This window comes from Pomacea canaliculata, linkage group LG1 (genome assembly GCF_003073045.1).
Source record: "Pomacea canaliculata isolate SZHN2017 linkage group LG1, ASM307304v1, whole genome shotgun sequence".
In the NCBI taxonomy this organism is placed as follows: Eukaryota; Metazoa; Mollusca; class Gastropoda; order Architaenioglossa; family Ampullariidae; genus Pomacea; species Pomacea canaliculata.
The window spans coordinates 43,882,435-43,906,186 of NC_037590.1; the positions used below are offsets into that span (position 1 = coordinate 43,882,435).

The 23,752-nt window shown below is 43.4% G+C and overlaps 1 protein-coding gene and 1 long non-coding RNA gene across 2 annotated transcripts in view; one reads left to right on the forward strand and one right to left on the reverse strand.

Annotated features, from left to right (window-relative positions):
* Positions 1 to 62: 62 nt before the first annotated feature.
* On the forward strand, positions 63 to 2,700 carry LOC112574052. Its single transcript, XR_003101339.1, has 4 exons — positions 63 to 327; positions 657 to 1,019; positions 1,364 to 1,427; positions 1,993 to 2,700. It is a non-coding gene; the product is annotated as an uncharacterized LOC112574052 (long non-coding RNA).
* Positions 2,418 to 23,752, reverse strand: part of LOC112574048 (myosin heavy chain, striated muscle-like) — a 42,861-nt gene continuing 21,526 nt past the window's right edge. The window contains 28 exon segments of the mRNA XM_025254853.1: positions 2,418 to 3,312; positions 5,437 to 5,500; positions 7,337 to 7,495; positions 7,664 to 7,864; positions 8,113 to 8,232; positions 8,563 to 8,682; positions 8,819 to 8,838; positions 8,841 to 8,949; positions 9,211 to 9,339; positions 9,627 to 9,819; positions 10,137 to 10,377; positions 10,567 to 10,783; positions 11,004 to 11,136; positions 11,480 to 11,642; positions 11,645 to 11,675; positions 12,012 to 12,066; positions 12,068 to 12,255; positions 13,241 to 13,319; positions 13,508 to 13,527; positions 13,529 to 13,675; positions 14,036 to 14,122; positions 15,592 to 15,648; positions 21,522 to 21,612; positions 21,931 to 22,076; positions 22,316 to 22,525; positions 22,808 to 23,011; positions 23,222 to 23,401; positions 23,617 to 23,698. Coding sequence (XP_025110638.1) covers positions 5,441 to 5,500; positions 7,337 to 7,495; positions 7,664 to 7,864; positions 8,113 to 8,232; positions 8,563 to 8,682; positions 8,819 to 8,838; positions 8,841 to 8,949; positions 9,211 to 9,339; positions 9,627 to 9,819; positions 10,137 to 10,377; positions 10,567 to 10,783; positions 11,004 to 11,136; positions 11,480 to 11,642; positions 11,645 to 11,675; positions 12,012 to 12,066; positions 12,068 to 12,255; positions 13,241 to 13,319; positions 13,508 to 13,527; positions 13,529 to 13,675; positions 14,036 to 14,122; positions 15,592 to 15,648; positions 21,522 to 21,612; positions 21,931 to 22,076; positions 22,316 to 22,525; positions 22,808 to 23,011; positions 23,222 to 23,401; positions 23,617 to 23,698 — 3,442 coding nt within the window. The 3' untranslated portion in view covers positions 2,418 to 3,312; positions 5,437 to 5,440.

The window sequence follows — 23,752 nt, forward strand, 5'->3', positions numbered from 1 at the left end:
TCGTGAACGAGAAATGAGATGGACGACAATGATGAATAACAAACTACCAACTCGACTACTGCCAAACGATGACTCGACCAAGATAAGACGATGACAAAAGAAGCTAGTGACGTCAACCATTGCCTACCAAGCTTTGAGGGACTGTTTTCAAGACGTCCACAGAACTCGTGATAAAAATTTTTTAATAGGAACTTCTGAAATAAAGCTAGTAAATAATAAATTAAGACAAATTTAATAGAGATATCAAAATGGTTTTCAGCGAGCGTAGAGTTTCTTTTTCATATAGTTTTACCAGGTGGCAAACGGGAGCGTACTAGTTATTGGAAGGTGATTTGAAGTCATTTTGTTATTTTAGCATTTTGTTTTATCTTATTCTCGGCCAAGAGTTATGAAAAGTGTTTTTCATGATATATAACGGTAGTGAGATATAACCAGAACCTGGGCCATAGTAAAAAAAAAAAAAAAAAAAACTTGAAATCAATATGGAATCACGTCAAATATAGACACGACAAAGGGAAAAGAGTAACCAAAATTAGTGATATTTTCCAGGCATTTTGAACTATAGTGAAGCCAGCAAAAATCACTATTTTACATGCTTCTCTGAAGATGTGTTCTTCACATGTTAAAGAAGTTTTGCTATGTGCATTTGGTTCCAGCTAAACTAGAGAGAGCTCCGTATGGAACCCCTTCCCCGATAACCTACCAGTCCCAAGCCTGGATGAAAGAGGAAGGTTGGGCGTGGGGCTAGCAACCCCACCCTGTAAAACAACCATGCTACAGAAACGGCAAATGCAAGAACTAGAGAGAATTGGGATACAACAACTGTCTCTTCTGGAAGAGATGAAGAATGATATAAAAGACCTTAAAAAGGAGGTTTGCACGGATGGAGGAACAAAACCAGGGAGAACAAATGACATGGGAGAACTGCCAGAGGTGTTCCAGTTTCCCTTACAATAAGCAGAAGATGTAGAGCATTTCAAGTAGAAGCTAAAGACGAATCCAGAAAGAAGACACACCTGGTACATTCTTTATTCTGATTTGTTAGTAGGAGGAGTCAAATCTATTTATGTTATTCCCTTTAAAGGTTTCCATACCATTTTATTGTATAGAATCAAATGACATGTCTGCAGTACTAAAAAGTAATAAATGTATTGTTATGGTGGCATTGATTGCAGCTGATAATAAATTTTCTGTAACCACTTTAACTTGGTTACAAAGAAAAATATGAAACATCCTTAATGGTTTCCATTAAATTTTTTTTGTCTTATAATACTAATTCTCATTTGAATATGTCAACATGTATTATACCATCTACAGCAAGTTTTAAAAGAAAAGTTGTAGGTTTATTTTTGTTTGTTTCCAGGAATGCCATTTGGCAATGTATGGGGGTTCACATTAAAGCATATATTGAGGGCCAAACAGTTCAGGTAAGGATTTAAATATTTGACTCTTGCGTATGTGTGTAACAGCATATGAATACATGCCTGTTACAGAATAGGACTGTGTTGGATTGTTTCTTAATCTTTTGGCTTTGAACCTTTACCTTTGACTCTGATACCAGGTGCAGACAAGAATTTTCATGAGGTCATTAAAAAAATATGACAGAAAGATAAGTCTGGAGAACTTTTCCTACCCCATTAAACTGTAATCCATTTACATTGCAAAAGTAAAGATAGGGACACAGGTTTATGCGACGTCTAGTCCTTTAGTCAGCTGGTTAATACTGTGTAGAAAGGAATCAACATGACAGTTTTTAGACATTTAACAGTTCTGATGTATTGGGATTGTTTTTGAAATCAACATTTCAAGAGTTTTCCTCTTGAAGCTCCTTTTGTTTATAAAGCTGTAGATTTTTATGACACGTTACTTATAAATAATTAATAGTATCTTCTTTTTTTTACATTGTGTTCTGGATTTTAGGTTCAGTGACCTACAATTGAATGATTACTTTTTATGCAGACTTTGCATTCTTCTTATTTGTTCTGTTTTTAGATACTGCAAGAAAGCCTTATCCTGAATCTTATAAATGATCGTCCACATGGATATTTCTGGTTTTGCACTCTTTATACTTGTGTTTAGTCATGGCTGGGTATGTTGTATGCGTTTCTCAGCACTAGACGTCGCTGCAGTCTGTTGGGAGTGACAGAGATGCGATGCGTGCGATTTGTTGAGTGGGCGGTAAAGCAGAACGAACATAGAGAAGAAATATTTTAAGTAAAATTTCTTCTTCGTTCATGCCACGAACTAGGTTGTGACAAAGACAATCAGCTCTCACGTACCTAAAAAAATGTTGAGTGAATGTATGTCATCCCCGCCGTAGAAGCCATTACTAACAGCATGTATTGATAAGTAGTGTAGTCAAGAATCACGAGAACGCGAGAAAAGCCAAACAACCCACACCACAACTCAAAGACAGGTTTAAAATTGCTTGGACAGACTCTTTATTCACTGGTATGCGGCTGAAATAATTATTAAAGTGTTTTCAAAATTTTAAACACAGTAGAAACAGACCACCCCGCATTGAAAGCTAGTCTGTTTCTACAACGGCGTCCAATGAGGGAACTTTGAAAGAAATTGTCACTGCAAATAGCTGCTGATGCAATGTTCAGTCTGTATATGAGCACCCACAATTTGGGCAAAAATCACACGAATAACTTAATGCAAGTTTTCATACGTGTAATAAATATCTAGGCAAAAAAATCAAACTTAACATCTAAGAGCATATAATCACATACAAGTCTCCAGTTCATATCGTTTTCCCTCAACGAACAGAGATTAAGAAAGCTTTTGTCCGCCGTTGACGCCATTTCCTGAATTGCACTAAGGATTCTTGTGTTTGGCAGAAAACCACAAGAAAATTATTATCACATCAATCGCATCCGACGAACGGCCACCAGATTTGGTTGTTCCAATGAAAATATTCACAGAAATATGAACGCACAAGGGAAAAATGACAAACATCAACAGCTAGAAACAGTTTCACTTTTACAGAGAAACATTAATGTCACTGTACACTTTAAAACAAACAAAAAACTCATATTGTCTCTCTCTTCGGGATCCATCCACACTAGTCTTCCAAATGATCATGAAAGTTGCATCGTAGATAATGCTCTCTTCTGTTGGTGCGGCTAACACAAGAAAGAAAAGAAAAAAAAGGGACGTGGGCCTTGGCTTGCAGTGGATGCTGGTCGTTGTCAGTGACTGGTGTCCTTATCTAGTAGTCATCGTAGTCCCCCTCATTGGACGGTGTGGCTGAACGGAAGGAACTGTTCAGTCCGGTCGTGGATCCCCGCAGAGTGTAGTAGCGGGCGACTGCAAGTGGTAAACAACAAACAAGGTAAGTACCTCATCAAAACAGTCTTTTATCGATGCTGTAAACAAAGCTACATTCTGTTGATCTTATGGAAAAATAATTTATTTCTCACAGTATTGTCTGAGTCTTAAAAATGTCGATTTACAACATCTACCACATGGATAATCTTGATTCTTTACATTGCTGCAATGGATAATGTGGAATCTTTACATTTTCTGTCATATTTCTCGTGCTGTGAACTTTAGTACACCTTAAGTTTTGTAATACAAAAATGGAATATTTCCTTATTATATGTATTGTGCCACTTATTTCACCATCACCGCTATTAGCACTGCCATATTTCTTCTCTCATCTGTGATAATAAATACATAAAAAATTAAATGTGAAAGTTGAACTTTTTTTGCAAACGGTTGGAAACAGACATGTCAAAATAGTTATCAAGGCTTCAAACAAGATGAAAACAAATTCGTCTTGGCATCAAATGCACTACAACAGAAGGAAATAAGAAACTCACTCCCATGCAGATATTTAACAATCCAAACGTTTATTAAACGGGCTCAAACACAAAAAAGATCATAGTGTAAGTGTAACATAAAGAGGGCTTCATCCAGGTTCTGCAGCGAGTCAAACATCCAGGTGTAGGTTGCATGACCGTTTGGACTTCCTTTGCATACATAACAGTGGCCATAAATTTCAGAGGTGAAATATGTGGTAAAGAAACTTTTGTGTATGGGAGAGAAATGATGAACACTCATGCAGCCCGGTCCATAACAGAATTGTATCTTTTACTCAAAGAGACTAAAAGTGTCAGAGAATAATTACAAATAGATAGCTAAAACTGGATGTAGATACTTTATGTTCTTTTATAGTCTGTGAGGATGTTTTCTGTAAAGTGATGTATTAATGTTACAGTCGACAGGCTATAACAAGACCTAGAGATGTAGTAAGCAAATGAGTTTGACCATTTCCTACCAAACTAAAATGACAGTTTAACAATGGAGTGACAGACTTTGAATGTGTTCCCAGGTTATCACGGCACACCACAGGAATCGTCAGTCGGATGGCAGGAGGATCAAGACTGGCAATGTACAAGTCTAGATTGAGTAAGTGCAAAATTACTGGAAATGCAAGGACCAAAACTGATGATGGTAGTGGGACAAGTGCCCCTGTGGTCTTTTCAATAGGTGATCGTGCGATTTCACACCAGGAAACGGGGAAATTCTGGGTCAAATTGAAAATTAGGAATGTCAGGTTTTAATCATGGGTTCTGGAAGATTCGGGAAGATTTTCGAGGGATTTTTTTAAAAGGAAAGGAAAACCCATATTTCAAGCTGATTAGCGCCCAGGATGTCTTTTGAACCAACAGATATATTTTCACTTACTATTTACACCTGCTCATTCTTGCTTTGGCTGAAAGATAAATAAATTTCCTTTTATGCAAAGATGTTTATCTCATACAATAGTTACTGAGCTCTTAACTCGTCTCAGAACAGCCTTTGATTTTCGGTAGGATTTTTGTGTGTGTGTGTGTCTTACTACATAAGACATCTCTTGATACAGTCTGATGGTATCAGATCAAACAGAAAGAGGTGGAAAAAATGACTAAAATAATCAAGACAGAATGATGATGGTTTGAGCATACTGGTGTTCATGTGCATATCCACTACTCGCAAGCATAAACAACAGCAAACAAAACAGAAATCAGAATGCCACACACGCTAGCAAACAGAAATTTCACTTAAAATTCGAAAGCACGCATGACATAAAATATAAAAATGGTGTCGAGAAACAACATTGTAAGAAAAGCAGCAATGGACTAAACCCTGAAAAGCTTGCTAATAATTAAGGCTAAACTTTGTCTTCAGGCGGCTGATTGGGTAAGAAAGCAACCGTAGATGAAAACCTCGTGAAAATAATGATGAAGATGAATGACAAAGCAATCAGTGGGGGGCAGAACTGTTAATCAAACGAACAACTTCGTGAAGACAATTCCTTTGAAAGCGGCTGCCAGGTGTGACAATGGTGATTAGTCGAGCATTGTCGCTGAAGCAAATGTGTCAGTAAGACATGGACATCAGTGGCTGGCCATTTTCTGGTTGCACCTGTTGCGCAAGCGCACTTACGCATTTAATCAGTGGAAGGGGCGCGTTCCCTGCCTCTGGCAGCGGCAGCTGACAATGCCGGTGGCTACAAGGGCAGGTAATGACAAGGGAGATCAACACATCGGAAAATATATGCGTGAACAAGAAGAGAAAAAAGACGAGAACAAACTAGGGCATGGACACAATACAGACCAAAACAGTCTTGTTTTCAGTGAGTCTCTAAGGTGAAGAAGGTCTTATACTAACGTGCTGGACACAAACGGGAGCTTAGCTTTGGATTGAATGTCTGAATGTCTGAACAAAACAATTTTTCAATTTTTCTAGAAATTTCCATACAATTCGAAGGAAGATGATTAAACTACAAGAAGGCAAACCCAATACACTGCAACTCAATGTCTTCAAAGTTGTCTCTTACGGAATCGTGTTCGAAAGACATTCCCATGCCACCGGAGAATTCTAAGAGGTTCTGATGACAAGGGAGTAAAAATGATCTACAACATGGAAGTATACTTCCAGGACTCAGCCTGGAGACTGAAGACATGAAGACAGGTCAAGGCAAGGCAGACAAGGCCCGTGCATGATACACCAATCAAGACACCATGTCTCAGTAAAACGTCCAGAGACTGTGTAGGTCTTCAGACAACATGTATCTACAGACTAACACAGGCACAACGTCAGGGTTCTATTCTTCTGGAAGGTGGGAGGAAGAATCTAGCTACAGTCCCACCAGGTGGAACGCTCACACCTGTGGACCAGCGGTTACCTGTGCTTACGACTTGATGGGCGGTGTACGGTCGGAGCTCCGGGCCCGGCTACTAGTTACCCCAGACTGAAAACAGGACACTCACAGCTCTTACATCCACATTTTGGACAGTGTGCTCACGCATGTTACATACATATAAGTTATATACTTACAGATTTGACATCCACATTGTGGACAGTGTACTCAGCTATTACATCCACATGTACAGGTACAGTGTACACAGTTCTTACACATTCCTTATGGACAGTGTTCTCACATCTCTTACACTCACATCACGGCATGTGCACCATGATACATACAATACATCGACAAGCCTCTTACGCCTATTATCAACAAACACAGCAATAACCCGCCACCACAAGCTCAGCAACCATGTCTTCTGTTTGTATAACCCACCCCTACTTCTTCCCTTGTTGACTTAGCCACACTCCCTCCTTCCTAAACAAACACATACAATTAACATATGGACACCCGTCTAGCTGGCTAGTCTACATGTCTATTCTATAATTACTGTCACAGGGCACACAGCATTCAAACTTCCAAAAAGCCTTAGAATGCAGGCTAAGCCCTAATGGCCTCCACAATTACAATCACATCAGGCTTGGTATTCACTTCCGTCGAAATATTTGCTCTCATCTCACTAATGTTTTCAAGATAGGAGAAAATCTAAGGGATTGTCTTGTCGAACAGAAATGAACACACATCTTTGACAGTAAAGCAGAATAAGTTAATGTTACAATAAATAATTCAATCAGTGTCTACCGTCAGATGTCAAAACAAGATCGGACTTTACAGGATCGAAGAAGTAACGAGTATTGCTAGAGTTCAAATGGAAATACGATCCAACTCCATCCATTCTCCTAAAACCCGCTCTTATACACACACACAGAACTCCTCCTTCGATTATATTATTCACTACCTTTGTTCTATCAAACTAATTGGCAGTACAGTGATACCTGCACTACTTATTTAAGCATGTTTGTGTACGATGCCTGTGACTTTACCATAGATGGGCAACAAATTTCTTCTTTCCATATACTTTATGATATATTTGCTATTTTTTAAATCTTTTTATTTAGGTTGTATTTTAAGTTTGATTTTAATCATTATGGAAAGACAGTCAAGGTATCAAAGAGTTCAGTAAGGGAGATTACTCACCGCAGGGCTGGCGGAAGTGCGAGACACCGAGACAGAAGACCTGTTCTTGGCGCGGAGCTTAGACAGAGTTCCCTCGGCGGTGTCGGCACGCTCTTCAGCGTCCTCCAGTTCGTTCTGCACCTTGCGGAACTTGGCCAGGTTCACAGCAGCGATTTCCTCCTGTGAAGGTGACATGGCAGGTGAATATGATCAGGTAAAATAGCGGGTCCTGAGCACTTTAAAATGTCTCTGCTAGTTTATGTGTACGAGAGGGAGAGAACAAAACCAGAGAGAAAAAGAGAGGAGATAAGAAAGACATCGAATAAAACAGCAAGGGAGACAACGTACAGCCTCCTCCACTTGTCTCTTGTATGTCTTGATCTTGGCCTGGAGCTTGTCGATGACTTCCTGAAGGCGCTCCTGGTTCTTGCGATCCTCGTCGCTCTGGAAGGCCAGCTCCTTCAGCCTCCTGTCTGCCTTCCTCATGTTCTTCTGAGTCTCAGCATGACGGCGCTGCTCGTTGTCAAGCTCGACCTCCAACTCGCGTACCTGTCACGAAGACCACTACCGTGAGTGTCAAGAAACTAAGAACCACCTAAACCTATGCCTGGAAAAAGTCCGACAGGAGCAACTCAATCTCTCATATCCTCTTTTGACTTTTTAAGCAAAAAAGTCATAATATCTGAGGTACAACTGCTTTTGTATCCAATCTTTAAAGCTAAGGTAGTAAAATCTGCTTTTAGACATTTGTCAAGACGGTTAATCAGCTCTTTCAAGGAGAATTGAAATGTACTCACTCTCTGTTCCAGTTTCTGGATGATCTTCTTGCCTCCCTTGAGAGCCTGGGCCTCAGCCTCGTCCAGCCGAACTTGCATGTCCTTCAGCTGGCTCTCCAGTGCCTTGCGGAGTTTCTCCACCTAAGGAACAACACAAAGATTCACCATGCACCTAAATCAGATTGTATACAGTAAGTGCAACATGACTGGACTATACCATAGCATATGACATGACTGGACTATACCATGTGATACATATTAAGGAAATGATCGAGAAGTCGACAGAAGCATGATAATAAAGTAATTATGTCGTTTTCAGTCACCAAGAGGTCCTCTTCTTTGTTTCTATTTCTTGTTATATGGTTTGTTCGTTTCCACATTCATGCTTATATGAATGATACCAAAGAGAGGCGATGTGGTGTCAAGGTGATGTGATAGCAAAATGCAGGAGACAGGTGTGTAAAGACTCACCTGCAGAGAATGCTCCTGTTCCTGTTTCAGTTCGTCAGCCAGACGTGCGGCGTCAGCCATGGCCTTCTTGGAGCGCTCCTCGGAGTTGCGCAGTTCATTGTTCACCTCATCAAGGTCGGTCTAAACACAATACCGAAGGTTAGGAGACCCGAAAACTACAACAACCCTGATATCTTGGCATCGCATTTTCACACTATCTACAAACAATTGTTACGGTCACTGGAAAAAAAAAATGTCGAGTACGACTTCAACGCACCTGCATGGCCTGGATGTCGGCTCCAGCTTTCTCTTCTGAGCTTGGAAGGAAGTGGCCTGGGCAGAAAGCTCGTTGACGCGGTCGTTGGCGTCGGCCAGTTCGTTTTCAGCGGCCTTGCGAGCACGGTCGGCCTGAAAGAAAAGAACAAACACACTTGTCACTTATTTGCTGGCATAATCTGTGTCCCGAGTGTCAGTCAAGTATTAAATGAATGTTTGGCACCCAGAAACATTCGGGTACACGATACACTAGTTTAGATCATAGATCGACAGAAAGATCACTGCCCCACTTGCTCACTGACTTGCTGATTCATAAAAGATATCACGAATAAGCGTAAACATTTTATACATTTCTGTTCAACAAAGCGAAGAAGAAAAACAATTTTTTGGTACCTGTTCCAGGGCAACTCGCATTTCCTCAAGTTCGGCAGTCAGGGCATTGCAGCGGCGCTCGGCCAGGTTATAGGACTCACGTGCCTCGTCCCTAGCCCTTTGTTCTTCTTCCACTTGGGTCTGGGTTTCCTGCACATAAAACACACCATCACATTGACGATCATCGCCACACATCTCCGCTATGTCTCTGCCATTGATGTTGCAAAATTAATTCTCCCCATTAAACAGTCCTCAAACTTCAGTTTTCAAAAGCGTTAAGTTGAAGCTATCCCCAGAAGTATTGTTAAAGGATATCTGCAAGTAAATTTCCACCGGTAATAAGTGGTACTTTCCACATCATACAATAACAGACCATGCCTGAAGTATTATATTCAAAAACCTAAAAGCAACAACACGAGAAGCGGCCAGCCACTCACCTTGAGAGATTGCTGGAGTTTCTTGGCTGTCTTCTCCAGCTCGGCCTTGCCGCGGTTGGCCTGGTCCAGGGCCACCTCCAACTCGTTGATGTCCTGCTCCAGCTTCTTCTTGACACGCATGGCCTCGGCTTTGCCCTTGGACTCAGCCTCCAAGCTGGCCTGCATGGAGTCCAGTGCGCGCTGGTGGTTGCGACTGGAGGGCGAAAAAAAAACAGAAGGTGTGTCAACAACCTTTCAGTAAACAAGTCTGTCTCCCATTGCTCATGCTAGCGCAGTGGGAAAGCACTCGCCTTCCACGACAATATTGAAGACATGGTTCAGATCTCACTTTAAAGCTTTGATGGATGTGACGATGCTCCAGTTTCCTCCTCCACCCCTTTATAACCTTTCCTTCTCAATAAGTCATTTTCATTATCCTAACCTCTTTCAACTATCATTACCCTTCCGCTGTCTCAAACAATTCTGACAGGCCTAGGACAGAAGTGAATATCAACAAATAATGTGTCTCACCGAGTGTTTTCGAATTCCTCCTCTTTCTCCTGGATGCGGCGGTCGATCTCCTGGCGAACCTGGGAGATCTCGAGTTGCGAGCGCAGCACCTTGGCCTCCTCCTGTTCGAGTGCAGCCTCGGCCTCCTCCAGGGCAGCCTGCAGCTCCTCCTTCTCCAGCTCCAGGCGCTTGCGAGCCTTCTCAACCTCATGCACGCTGCGTCCACCCTCGCTGAGCTGGTCTGTGAGGTCGTGGATCTCGTCTGCAAAGTAATGGCAGGACATTAGCAGTCGCAACTATTTCTTTGTGAGACTGGGCACGCAGATCAGTGGATGTTTTTAATATCTAAACCTCGCAACAAGAAGGGAAAAATATCCTGCAAGACAATGCTAAAGCACAAAGAGGAGACGAGGCTTTGGAGTAACCTATGGACGCCAAGAGGGAAACGTACCAGCCAGGTTCTTGTTCTCACGGCGCAAGGCTTCGATGGTGTCGTTGGCCTCTTCAACCTGAGCCTTAACGCGGAAGAGTTCAGCGGAATAGCCGCGAGCCTCTTTCTGGGCATTTTCCAGCTCGGCCTGGAGGTCATTGACCTTGGCCTGCCACTCAGCGATTGTCTTGTCGAAACCACGCTGCTTCTTCTCAAGGTTGTTGGCATTGGCGTTGGCCTGAACAAAAATAATAAAGTTTCAACCGTACATTCTTTGATCTTCAAAAATATATATTTTATATAGAAATGATAAAAGTCAGAACTGGAAAAGAAGATATTTGAAAGGTGTTTGGGAGATGGAAGTTTATAAACTGACAAATAGCAGTTTGGTCGCTTGACACACTTGCAATCTTCATCAACCAACTTTTGTCGGTATTTGTTTGGCCGTGATTACTTACACGCTCAACATCAACCATAAGGTCTTCCAGCTCGCCTTGCAGCCTGGCCTTGGCCTTCTCCAGACCAACGACCTTGGCATTGGCGGCTTCAGCAGCCTGCTCAGCCTCCTGCAGTTTGGCCTGCAGCTTGCGTCTGCAACAGGAACAAAAAGAAAACTTTCAAGTAAACTATAAGGGCAATGATGCTGTCAGTCTAACCTGCTTTCCACTTTTATAAGTTTTGGAAAGGTACGTGGGTTTTATAAACTATGAATAAGGTGGAAATAAAGAAAGAAATGCATTATTTTTAGCTTAAAGAACCTGTTCACTCTCAGCCATCATCATCTGCACATGAGTCTTTTTTCATGTTTGTGATTTCTCTCTTCTTCCTTTCTATGACTTATTTCCACCTAACAAGTTAAACAGTGTGAGGTCGAAGTGTGACTTTCTACACATAAACTAGCGCGAGCTCCGATCAAGAGTGCCGTGACACTGACCTCGACTCCTCCAGCTCTTCTGCACGTGCGGCACCCTCGCCCTCGAACTTGGCTCTCCATTGCTGGGCCTCGGTGTTGGCCTTGGACAGCTGGCGCTGCAGATCGGCCTTGACATCCTGCTCCTCTTCCAGCTGTTCGCGCAGGGCGTCCAGGTCAGAGGTCAGTTGCGGACCTCGCTGGAGAGTTTCTGTCGGGCCTGTACCACATAAACAAGCATTTCAATGGATGGGTTGCACATTGATGCAGGAAGGAAGCACATTCCCCATCCAAGTCCCATTCGATTAACTTTAAAATTCTCTTCTTCCTTCCACATCTTCATTACAAATGGCATTTAAGCTAAGAAAACAATGAAAGGAAGATAGAAATGATCCAGCCAGAAACGAGAATCCAGAGAGCAGCCGGCGGACGAGGAACTTGGCTAAAAGACCCTGTAGCACCTAGTACTGAGTGACAGATGTTCCCATGTTCCCCACCAACAGAACGCACCACATGATGGGCAATGGACAAAGCAAGGAGGGGATGAACTACTCACGCGGGTCTCGTCCTCAAGGCTGCGCTTAGCCTCCTCGAGCTGGACTGCCATGCGTTCTTCTCCTTGGTGAGCTGCCCACGCGGTGCTCGGATTCCTCCAGCTGGCGGGTGAGGTCGGCCGTCTCCTGCTGCAGACGAGCCTTCTGGCCTTGCAGCTCGTTGATGGCGCGGGCGCCCTCTTCCACTTTGGCGTTGAGCTCGCTCAGCTGAGCCTCCACTTGCTTCGTCATCTTCTCGGACATGCCCTGGAGGTCACAAAGTCACAACCCGATCGAGAGTTGATTATCCCGTCATCTCGGCTGGCATTATTTTTGCTATTTTTTTAAAATTTACTGGATATTATTTTTATTATGTCAACAGTTAAGACAGAACTTCTTTGATGCAAATCTCCATTACCTACTCTTTAGAAAATTGTTGTACCTATTGTCTATACAGAAGAAGTTAGGATTTACTTTGACAACATCCAGAAATATAAACAGTAATACCACAATCTTGTAAAAGTTTCTTTTTCAGAAGTTGCTTGACATGCAAGGTTATTAAACGCAAATTAGTAACTTGAACTGTAACAAATATTCATAAATGTATTAAAAATTAGTAGAGACCTTTGGACGACTGGTTTAGCAACATGCAAAAATAGACAAAAATGCTTTCGGCTAAAGTTTTGTTCTTCAAGACTATTTTCACAGAAAATATTTGTTGCTGGGATTTATGTCGCGGTGTTTGTCTCTTGGCATTTCTATATTCATGCTCTTATAACTTGTGGTTAGTATCACTCATCTTTGAACTTACAAATCTAGTGGCAAAAAGGACCAATTATAGTTCTCACAAGACAGACAAAGGTAATCGAACAACATTAGTCGTTTCTCGAGAAAAACTTCTACACTGAATGATTAAACACATCATGCTGTTAAAACTTTGATGTTCTTTAAGGCTCTTGACCCTCTGGGTTTTTTTCCTTCTTCATCATCTTGGTTTTCTTTATCTTCGTATTTTTTCTTTTTCTTCTGCATCTTTCCCTCCCTAAGCTCGCAGCTACAGACACGTGGCCTGGGAGCAATTGGATTAAAGTTGAACAAACAACACAACACGACAATGAAGTCAGTGTCCTGCAGCCATTCGGATGTCCACCAAGCTGCAAGAGAGTGCAAGGGAAGGGACAAACAGTTCAGTTCAAGCAGCAAGCACAGCAACCCTCGGCATGCTGACAGGTCACGTGTCGCATGCCAGTACCTTGTTCTTGCCGACGTGTTGGATCTGGGCCTGCAGATCGTCGACCTCGGCCTTCAGCTGTGCCTTCTCCTTCTCAACCCTGCACGGCCACAATGGGTTTAGTGCATCACGTGACCACACATCACATATTCTAAGAGACGATACTGATATTATGGTCCTCGCTAATAATGATGTCCATTGGCTATTCCTTTGGACCTGTATCGGTCTACTTCAACCCATCTACCCACATTAAACGCTCATGTAAGTCAAGGAAGCCCATGAGCTCACCTGCTCTTGACCTTCTGCAAGCTGGTCGATCTGTTCCGCCATCTCGGAGGCAGCATCCTGCTGCTTCTTGCGGAGGGCGGCGATCTGAGCCTCGTGCTGCAGGGCGCTCTCCTCCATGTCACGACGCAGCTTCAGCAGCTCCTGCTCGCGCTTCTTGTTCAGCTCAACCTGCACCACACCATGGGATGTTGTAGTATCTTGTCGGGTACAACATCTATGTATGTGCGATATATGTGTGTGTAAGAGAGAGAGAAGTCCATGTGTATATTTTCATTAATGTCTGTGTGGATGCGTGTCCTTATGTGTGTCCACACTACTCAGAAACTGCTTTGATGTTTTTATTTCAATAAAAAAGACAGAAACGAACCATCTGTCTAAATAAACAAACAAAGCCAATTAACAAACAAGTCAACAAACGGACAAACCAACCAACAAGATATCCAACAAATAAATAAACCAATAAACAAACAAACATTTGCAGTGGACTAATATTCCACCAACAGACAGTCACATCATCAACTACTGTACCTGAGCTGAGGTGGCGCCACCAGCTTCATCCAGACGCTCGCTAAGTTCATCAAGCTCGCGTGCAAGTTCCTGCCTCTGTTTCTCAACCTGCACGATGGAGTATGTCATTAGTAAGATGATGATAAGACAGTTTGGATCTTCATTACTAATGGATTTTAACAATATCTCGTGTGCAGCCTGCACGATGAAGTAACCCCTAAGTAAGAATATTACTTTGTATGCAACTTTAAGTGTTTAGTTATTGAATCCCTACAGGAATAAATTCCTTTCTGAAGTGTCTATGTGTGTTAGCAGAATACAACAATTTATTTGTTATGTGTCAACGCGTTTTCAAAGTCTATACCGTTAAAACATAATTATAAGCAATTTGCTTTAAAGTGTCAGTGTATGCTTTGTTTACAACATAACAAAATGATTTTTCTAAAGTGTTAATGTGCTATGTTCAGGCACGAAGGAATGACAAGAAGACATAAACATGACAACATCAATGAGGCAAAAAGTCCCTTGTTTACTCTGTACAATTGTTAAAACCTCAGTCATTTTCTGAGGATTTTAACTCTTAAGATCAGTAGAGACAGTGTTCATCCCTCTAAAACAATGTAAAGAGTGTATGTTAGTTTAATTCTGTCTGGAATTTCACCCGAAGGTATTTTCTTTATTTATTGTTCTATTGAAGACTTTTTAATCATCCGTTGTTATTTCGACATACAGCATCTCGTAGGAATTTCGAAAGGAGGAGCATGCCAAGGCACTGAAAGCTCAGGCCCTGCCAAAGTGATTTGACAGCATTCCAGCCCCTGAAGACTTCGCAGGTTTTTGCTCTGTGTTCACACTGCTGCTATTTTTAGCCCCTCGCCAAACCGTCAGGCTCTGCAGCAGCTGCCGCCAGGTGATTAATGTTCCTTGAACATCGCCGGCGAGGCACCGACCTCTCGCAGACTCTCGCTACCTGCCGTGAACGCACGCGCGAGCACGAGCTGTGTGCATACGGCTTGATGGAGAACCCAGGGCAAGAAATCCCATTCTCAGCAATTTTAGATGCTGTACCCCATAGTCAGTCTTGTCACAGGTGTAACACTTACAAGAGGGGTAATTCAAGGTACTTAACTCGTCTCTGCTAGTCTTACAATTGTCTAACCTTAATCTGAGGAATGTAATCAAAGTTCTCGATAATTGTTTATCGTGTTTCAAAGATTCCTAGCAGATAACAAAAGTTTAGTATACATCCACCCACGTACGCGTACGAGAAAGACAGAGGTATTCAGGTTTGTGTGTGTGTGGGGGGGGGGGTAGTTGGTACAGACGGCTGACCCGTTGACCCGTACTGTTCTGCTAGTTTGACCCTTTCTATGTTCATATTAGTTTTAAATATAAAGTTTGGTATATTAAACTCTTCCCACACTCTATGAATAAGTCACTGCCTGACTTACTAACTAATCAGCTTTGCTCACCGAATTACTGGCGGACAGACAGACGAAAAGCGAGTACATGACTTACAAACGGTGTAGACACAATCAAACAGAAGATGTTCAAAACTTTAATTAACAGTAACCTACCTTCGCCCTGGCCTGGCGCTCAGCCTCCAGCTCCTCCTCGAGCTCCTCAATGCGAGCCTGCAAAGCACGGTTAGTCATGGCGTCACTCGAGTAAACCTCAACAATTCTTCAACAAAACTGCAGAAATCTTACAACAAGTCCACTGTCCGGTCTTGTTTTAGGTATCGAAAGTCTTCAGTCTCGGGAAAGGTTCACAAAAGATGGGCGAAACGTTTAGGCACAATATCACAGAACCTTGGATCCAGGAGGATAAACTGGGATAAGAAGGTAAGGTAGGGTAAGGTAAGGAGGAAAACGCCACGAAGGGAGAGGTAGTGGACGTGGGAGGTTCGAAGGCCGAGCCGGGAAGGAATGGGACAGAGAGGCAGGTCTGGCTGCAGGATACTTCCTCTTCAACCCTGTAAGTGCCAAGTAGACGCAGACCGGCCGACTGAAGAAGGGGGCTCGTGCATATTTAAGCCATGACTCATTCCATCCAGAGGGGAGTCGGGTCCCACCACAGGCGAGGGATGAGCAAAACCTGAGAAATCTGAGACCTTAAATTTTTTTATTATAAACAGCCAAACGCGTCGAGCCGGTAGGTTACAAAAAGAATGTGCAGAAGCCAAAAAGAATGGAGCAGACTAGAAGAGGTAATTATATTGCCTTTAGCTTCCATTTCTTCCCCACAAAGTTTGGCACAAAGCAGTTTTTCGCCCGGCAGCCAGAAAAAGCAGATGCAGCTTTGTGGACGTGCTTGGGTGCCGCACGTGGGCTTTGGCAAGCGCACAGCAGCGTGCGGGGGCTGCTTCAAGTCGCCTTCTCTCAGGGCTTATCGCTCCTCCTGGCAAATAAACCCTCGGCGAAAATGCTACAGATAAGTCACAGGAAAACAGACTCAGAGAGTCAGAAAGGAAAAAAAGCAGGAGACAAAAGAAAGATATAAAACCATCCCACGACATTTCTGTTCTCTCAGACAGAAATATATACATCCTTCTTCTCTGGATATACCTCTAAATATTTGCTCCACAGATCACGAACTAGAGCTGTTTTACTTGCTGGTCGTCTGTCAACTTTTGTCACAAAGCAGTCTAGTTTTGTAACATGCACATTAAAACAAAACAAATTTTTCTTCTCGTAAAAATATTTTTAAAAGTGGATTATGACGATGAAATGATCTGTATTCGTGCGTTTGTACAGAAAATAAATCGCACACGAGGAAAAAGCGAAAAAACATTACAAAAAAAACATAAAAATACAGAGAATAACAGATTACAATATTTACAACAACGATGACATTCAACGGGAAAGAGGAAATGATTGCGGGACTGGTCGCAACAACCAGGAGAGAAGCAAAAAAGGAGAAGAGAAAAATTACTGTACTTCGAGAAGACTTTTGAGTCCAGGTGCGAACAAGGCGAGGTCTGCCGTGTCCCGAATCACTTTTTTGCTCTTGGCACTCAGGTGTGGTCGCCGCAGAGGTTCGAACGATCGTTCGAAGAGCAGAGGGTGCGTGGCGATGTTCTCCAGGACACTGGGACTAGTCCCGCGAAACTCCCGCGACAGCGACTCCAGGGTGAGCCGGTCGCCATAATCTCGAGGCGCTTTCGTCTTCTTTGTCGTCGCCACTTTCGTCGTCTGCACGTTGGACTTGTACTCCGAACCCTTGTCCGAGGATATTGTCGGGGTTTGTGATTTAGGCTTTCGAGGTCGTGTTTCTGCCGGCTCTGCGGGTGGCGGGGTGGCCGGCTGGGTCTTCTTGATCACTACTTGCTCTTTGATCGTTGTCACCAGGATGTCCTGGGCTATGGATGGAGGTGGTGCTTGAGGCTCGGGTACAGGAGCAGGGGCCTCCGGGGCTGCGATTACGGGTGACTCTTCGGTCGACATGGTCTACAACGAAATGCTTGTGTTTGTCTGCGTTATCAGCACCAGACGCGATGAGCACTGGCTGGATGTCTGGCAGATGGCCACATATACCTCCAACACCCCCTTGATAGAAGCAGGCTTCAACACAGACCACAATCTGTGGAAGGAGACGGTCCTCGCTTAAGAAATGAAGGCGCTGCGAAAGAAGCTGGCTAGTCAATCCCAGGAGTCAGCTTGCTAGTTCTCACCTAGCCCGAGTGAGACTGCGCCAAAGTGTTTACGAAGATGCGAGCAGGGAGGTCAGGTTATTGTTGAGGCCGACACCCCTCCACAGCTTTTAAGTCTCAAGCTAGCCGCGTCAGCATTGTGAATCACCGAGTGCGCTCCACAACACGGGCAGGCTGCCGGCTCCTCTCTCTACACCTGCAGGAGGGGGGGTGCAGCAGTTCCTAGGTACACCTCATGGGGTGATGGGGAGTGATGGGGGGTGCTGGGGGGCTGCGGAAGCGCGCACCTCTGCTTTGCACTCACCTGCCATTAAAGGCCCCCACAGCTTGGCATATGCAAATCGTAAAAGGTCGTACTCCCGAGCATACCTGGGAGATGCCATTTTCCGGAAGATGGGGAAGTCCTATAGAGGTACATTTGTACTTTTTTTCCCCAAAACATGCACTCAGAAGCACAAGGTTGAAACAATGCCAAACGTTTGGTTCCTTGAAGACAGACAACAAAAAAACTAAGGGGGATGGTTACAATGGAGATTAAGTAGAGATGCACGCGCTTGACTGACATGCCAAAATGCTGAGTACGCAGGAGTATAAATTACACCCTCGCAACATATTCAAAGACAGGAAGGCCTTGCAGCAAAGCATTTATCGCAAGAGGATGAGCAAGAGAGGATGGAGACTCGTCCAGAGCTCCAAGCGTCAGCAAGAATAGCAGACGAAGTAGGAAGCATACCGTACTCAAAGACTTGCAGGAAAGAGGGAAGGGAGGAGAGATGTGGGGGAAAGGGGCAACAGGGGTCGGGAAAAGCAGTAGAGGAAAGGGGGGACGATTGAGGGTCGCTGATAACTGCGCCACGCGCTTTCACTTCCCCGCACGCGCACAGGTACCACGTGGTACGTCGGCCCCAACCCTCTTTTCCTTATTTAGCCTCATCCGAGGAGATCGGGTTTCACAACAGGAACAAGGTCTCCGCATGTGAATACTTCGGGTCAGAGAGCAGCAAACAACCAAGGTGAGAGAAGAGAGGGGGCGGGGGAGAGTATTTCGGGCGGGGGGAATCAGGGGAAACACCGATATGACTGTACTGCTAAATCGTCTATAATAGAAGAATTACGAAATGCTCCCAGAAAAGAGAATGTTGTCGGTTCAACGATACCATCAGCGACTGCCTTGGCTCTGTGCATGCGCGGACAGAACTGAGAGGAACAAAGCCTGTAGACTATTCCAGAAACGATAAATAGGCGCGTGACAAAGCCGACTTGCAAAATGACAAAGGCAGCCAAGAATTCCTTGTGTTTTGCTTTCTCACCCCGTTGCCCACCTCAGCAAATTCCGCCACGTGTCTAGGTACCCGAATGAGGTAAAAACACTATTTTCCGCTACACGTTTGGAAAAAGTTCGCTTTCCTCGCATCAATTTATACGCAGCTAAGGTAGCTCCATGTTATTATATATAGAAACTGCGGCCGTGGCTGAAAACTGTGGCTGAAGACGTTTCTAGGCAACCGCTAACGGTTCTAACGACGTCAGATCACGGAAAAAAATGTTTGGCTCGGGCCTTGACCTGAACCTTGCTCGGTCGTCCTTGTAGACAAGGAGAGGGGCCGTGCCAGACATGTTGCCAAAATGGTTGACGGAGTTGAATCTGCGCCTCACTCGCACGCCAGGCATCGTCTACTCCCTAGACAACAGAATTCTGTAGACAGCTCCAGCTCTCAGACTCTGGAGGAGAAGGGAATGGGTCTGACAGGGTGAGGCAGTGCCCCGCACAAACAAAGGCTTTCAACAACAGTCTGAGCAACACGCGACCTGCCCTTCCGACAAAAAGTTTGTGGAATCAACTGTATCATACATTACAGAAGATTTTACGGATTAAAAATGCTTTCTAGTTAATTTGATGTTTACAAGAGCTGACTTTCTCCTGCCGAGGTGTCTGTCCTTGAGACCTGTTCTGTCTGTGTAGACATCATCTATACGAGGAGATAACTCTGGCAACATTCCAGACTATTAAGGAATTAGCACTCGAATGCCGACAGAAGGATAGTCTACCCTTTTTCACGAACGAGGGGGTGGTACAAGAATTCCAAGAAAGGAACCTATGCTTTACAAAATAGGCATCAGCGAGATCGTGTGGAGGATGTAGGCAGGTGTGAGAAAGTTTTTTTTCATCCTGCATCTCCATCGAAGAGAGAAAAAAAACATGCTGATAGCATTTTTGTTTTGAAAGTGCAAAGCCGCATACTGGCTTTTGGAATGAACATGGTAGTTGTTTTTATGAATCATCACCAAAACTGTTTCACTGCGAGTCTACCTTCCACCTACTCGCTAATTACACTTCTGTTTACCTGGTTTGCTCAGACCATTCTGAGATGGAAAACGTTTCCTTGCGAAACCCGACTCCATCGCCTTTTAAACATTTTTTCCTTTGCCTGGCTCATCGTCTACACTACCTCCTACCACAGCTTGAAGGGGATTCACTTTAAAAAATAAGAAATTCTGTTAGGAGTTTGACTACGACTTTCTAACTGGTCTACTGAGAAACACATCTGAATCAGTTGTAGGACTGACCAAGGAGCTTCTGCTATCCCCTTCATAATCTCTCCAAATCTCAACTCAACAATTTTTCACGTAATTTAAACGTGATGTCGGTTTTCAAGCACCGAGAAACACGTGACCATGGCTGAGAAACTAACTGCACTAATGAGGAAGAAGCTAACCAATGACCTCACGAGGTCAGCTCAAAGACAAATAAAACATTTATACAGGACTCCCACCCAAAGGTCAGAAAACAATGACTATACTGCTATTGTGGTCGACACTGGTCGACTCGGACACAGAATAGACAATAGATTGGATTATGTAAGACACTAAACATATCAATTAAATGTGTGAATTACCTACCGACAAAGCTCAAGTGTTTCAAGAAGAGGCAAAATGTGTAACATCATTTCATACCTTCGCTTTTCACTTACCATCTACTCTCAGTAACTGTAATCGTGTTAATCACTAAAAATCACACAAAATTATTTGTGGCAGGATTAGAGAGTACATGCTACTTTATGTGAGGGAAACCAAAGGAACATTCTCAACTAAAACTGTAATATTGTCGTTTGTGAGAGAAGACAACAGAAAAGGTTCTATGTATCACGTGACCCGCAAACTAAAAACCAAGGAGCACAAGGTAGAAAAATGAGTCGGGTACTTTACATATGAGGATTGCATGTAAATACACAATAAAAAAAGGTGCTAATAAACATAAAGTAAAGGGTAGATACTTGACTGAATACAATCTAAGGAAAAGAACAAAAAAAGGAACACACGGGTTTCACAGCAAACTTTATTTGTTCTCCACTTTCGTCTACTTGCCTCTGACTTCTGTTACCTGGTGTTGGAAATTGCAGATAGATTTTTCCAATTTCCACTTGTTTGCCTTTGTTCGTAGCCATGGACGCAAAAATAGTTTCTCGAAGCACAGACGGTGAGGACTCCAAAGAGCATGAGTAGTGGCACTTACAGGTGGTAAGTAATTGTTGGTCTGATTGTTACACATCGGGTCAAATGGTAAATCATGGAAAGTTCAAGAAAACATGCAACGGTTTTAAGAGGGGAATAAAGGAGCCAACCTTAGGAATACAAACAGGATGAGGAATGAGACGTTTGGAAACGGATCTTGGTAGGTTAGAGATCCATGATGAGACAAACAAAAAACAGACAACACAAACAGTTTTGTCTCTGCGAGAAAATGATTAAAGTGTGTGACAGTCGGCGGTAGAGGTACCAGCGATGAGATAACAACAACTTGGACAAAAACGAGTGATAAAGGCGAAGGACAATAAACAGACAGACGGCCGATACCTGCAGCTCTTTGATCTTTCTCTGCAGCTGGGCCACGAGGTTCTGCTCGTCCTCCAGTTTGGAGGAGAGGCCGTTGATCTCCATGTCTTTCCTGCAAGACCACAGGGAAAAGCCGTCAGCCATCAGGATGGCACCAGTCCAACATTCTTATCTATCCCATATTCATTACACATTTCCTGTCGACTTTGCAAACACAGCTACACTTGGTCGAAAATAATCGGGAATAAATATTCCAACAATGACACAATGAATATTTTCTTACTATCTCGGTTTTGAAGACATGAGCGAACATTGACGAAGGACATTAAAAGCATGTCCTGTCCAGCAAAAAAGCAAGGGATATGGATTACGGGCAGACCTTGCACAAATTGAAAGTCAGAGCCGGAAGTGACATCATACGGGTACCTACCTCCTGACATTCTCCTCCAGCTCGCGCTTCACGCGCTCGAGTTCCTCCACGTTCTGCTGTGTGGCCTTCAGGTCCTGCTCCAGCTTACGTTTGGCTTTCTCCACATCACCACGCACCTTCTTCTCTCGTTCCAAGTTGTCCTCCAGCTGGTGAGTACACACAGCAGGCGATGAGTTTTGTAAACATCAAAACTTTTGTGTTTTTCTTACGATACTCACACGCATTTAAAACATGTAACTCTCTCTTTATCTCTTTCTCTCTCTCTCTCTCTCTGCACTCGGACAGGCCGAGAGCATCTTGCTTCAGATGGAAAGGGATGGTTCAGGTTTATTAAAATCACAATCAAGGGGAGTTAATTTGAAGTGAAATGTATATGCTTGCTCACCTCGTCAAGGGTCTGTTCCAGTTTGGTCTTTAGCTTGGTCAGGTGGTTGACCTTGTCCTCCTCGGCCTGCAGATCTTCCAGGGTCTTCTTCTGCAGCTCCTCCATGGCCTTCTTCTCTTTGTTCAACTTGGCGATCTGTTCATCCTGTTGAGCCATCTCGTCCTGCAGAGTCTTGATTTGGTTGTCCTTAGTCTGCTTCTCCTGCTCTGCCTGCAGAAAGGAACAACAAAATGTTGTGGCTTATTTTACTTGAAGCTTTACTTGTACTTAGGCCTTAATATCAAAACATAAATCTGAAGGACTGATAAGTCACTGATCCATCGACGATAGCTACTTCACTCAAATATTTATCTAAAATCGACTCGCTGAGCCACAATAAACTAAAATATTGATCACTTATACTTATTCTAAATAAAACGATTATTAGACAAAAAGATTAACGTACTTTTCTTTAAAGGACATTATGGCACAACAAAGAAGAGAATATCTTACCTTGGCCAGGTTGTTCTCAAGCTCTTCGACGTCTGCTTTGAGTTCCTTAACCTCTTCCTGAAGCTTCTTGTTCTTCTCGCCCATCTCGCCAGCCTCATCCTCCTGGTCCAACAGACGCTCCTCCAGTTCCTTCAGCTGCTGCTCGTAGTCGGCCTTCTGTGTCACCAGCTTCTCGATGCGCTCCTCGGCATCGGCGAGGTTGTCCTGGGGACAGAAATCTCTTTTAAAAACAAGCATCAAGTTTTATGAAGATCAATCAACTTTTTGTAAATAATCAAGTTAATTTGTCCAAATATTTTAAAATAAATAATTTGTTATTCCTGGAGAAGAATGACTTGAGGCATTATCTCCATCATGTTAATAAATCAAATCCTTATGAATGAAAATGAAGACAGGAGAGGAGGCAGCTCCTACCTGTTCAGCCTGCAGCTGCAGGTACAGGTCGTTCTTGGCCTGCAGCAGGGTGACATTCTGCTCCTCCAGCTCCTTGCGCAGCTTCTCCGTCTTCTCCAGCTCGGTCTTAGTCTTCTCCAGCTCCTCTTCCTTCTTCTTCATCTCGTCCTCAGCACGAGCGATGTTCAGCAGTGGCTTTACCTGTACATGTAGATATCATGCATACAAGTCTAAGGACTAAATAAAATCCCCGGCTACATTTTGTTAAACTTTACTTTCAGAAAAAGCGTAAAGGTCGAGGATATTATTAATAAACAAAAAAGAAGGTAACTAACATATAAGATTTAAAAAAAAGAAGAAGAATAAAAACTTATAGACTTAAGGTATTAAAGTATAAATGTTGATTAATTGCTCACCTTGCAGTACAGCTTCCACCACAGCCAGTTCCTGAGTGCCAACCATTTGCGGATGTTGCGTTGGATCACGGACAGTCCCACTCTGTGGACAAAGTAAGATTCAAGTTGGATTGTGAAATTTAACGATACAATGGAA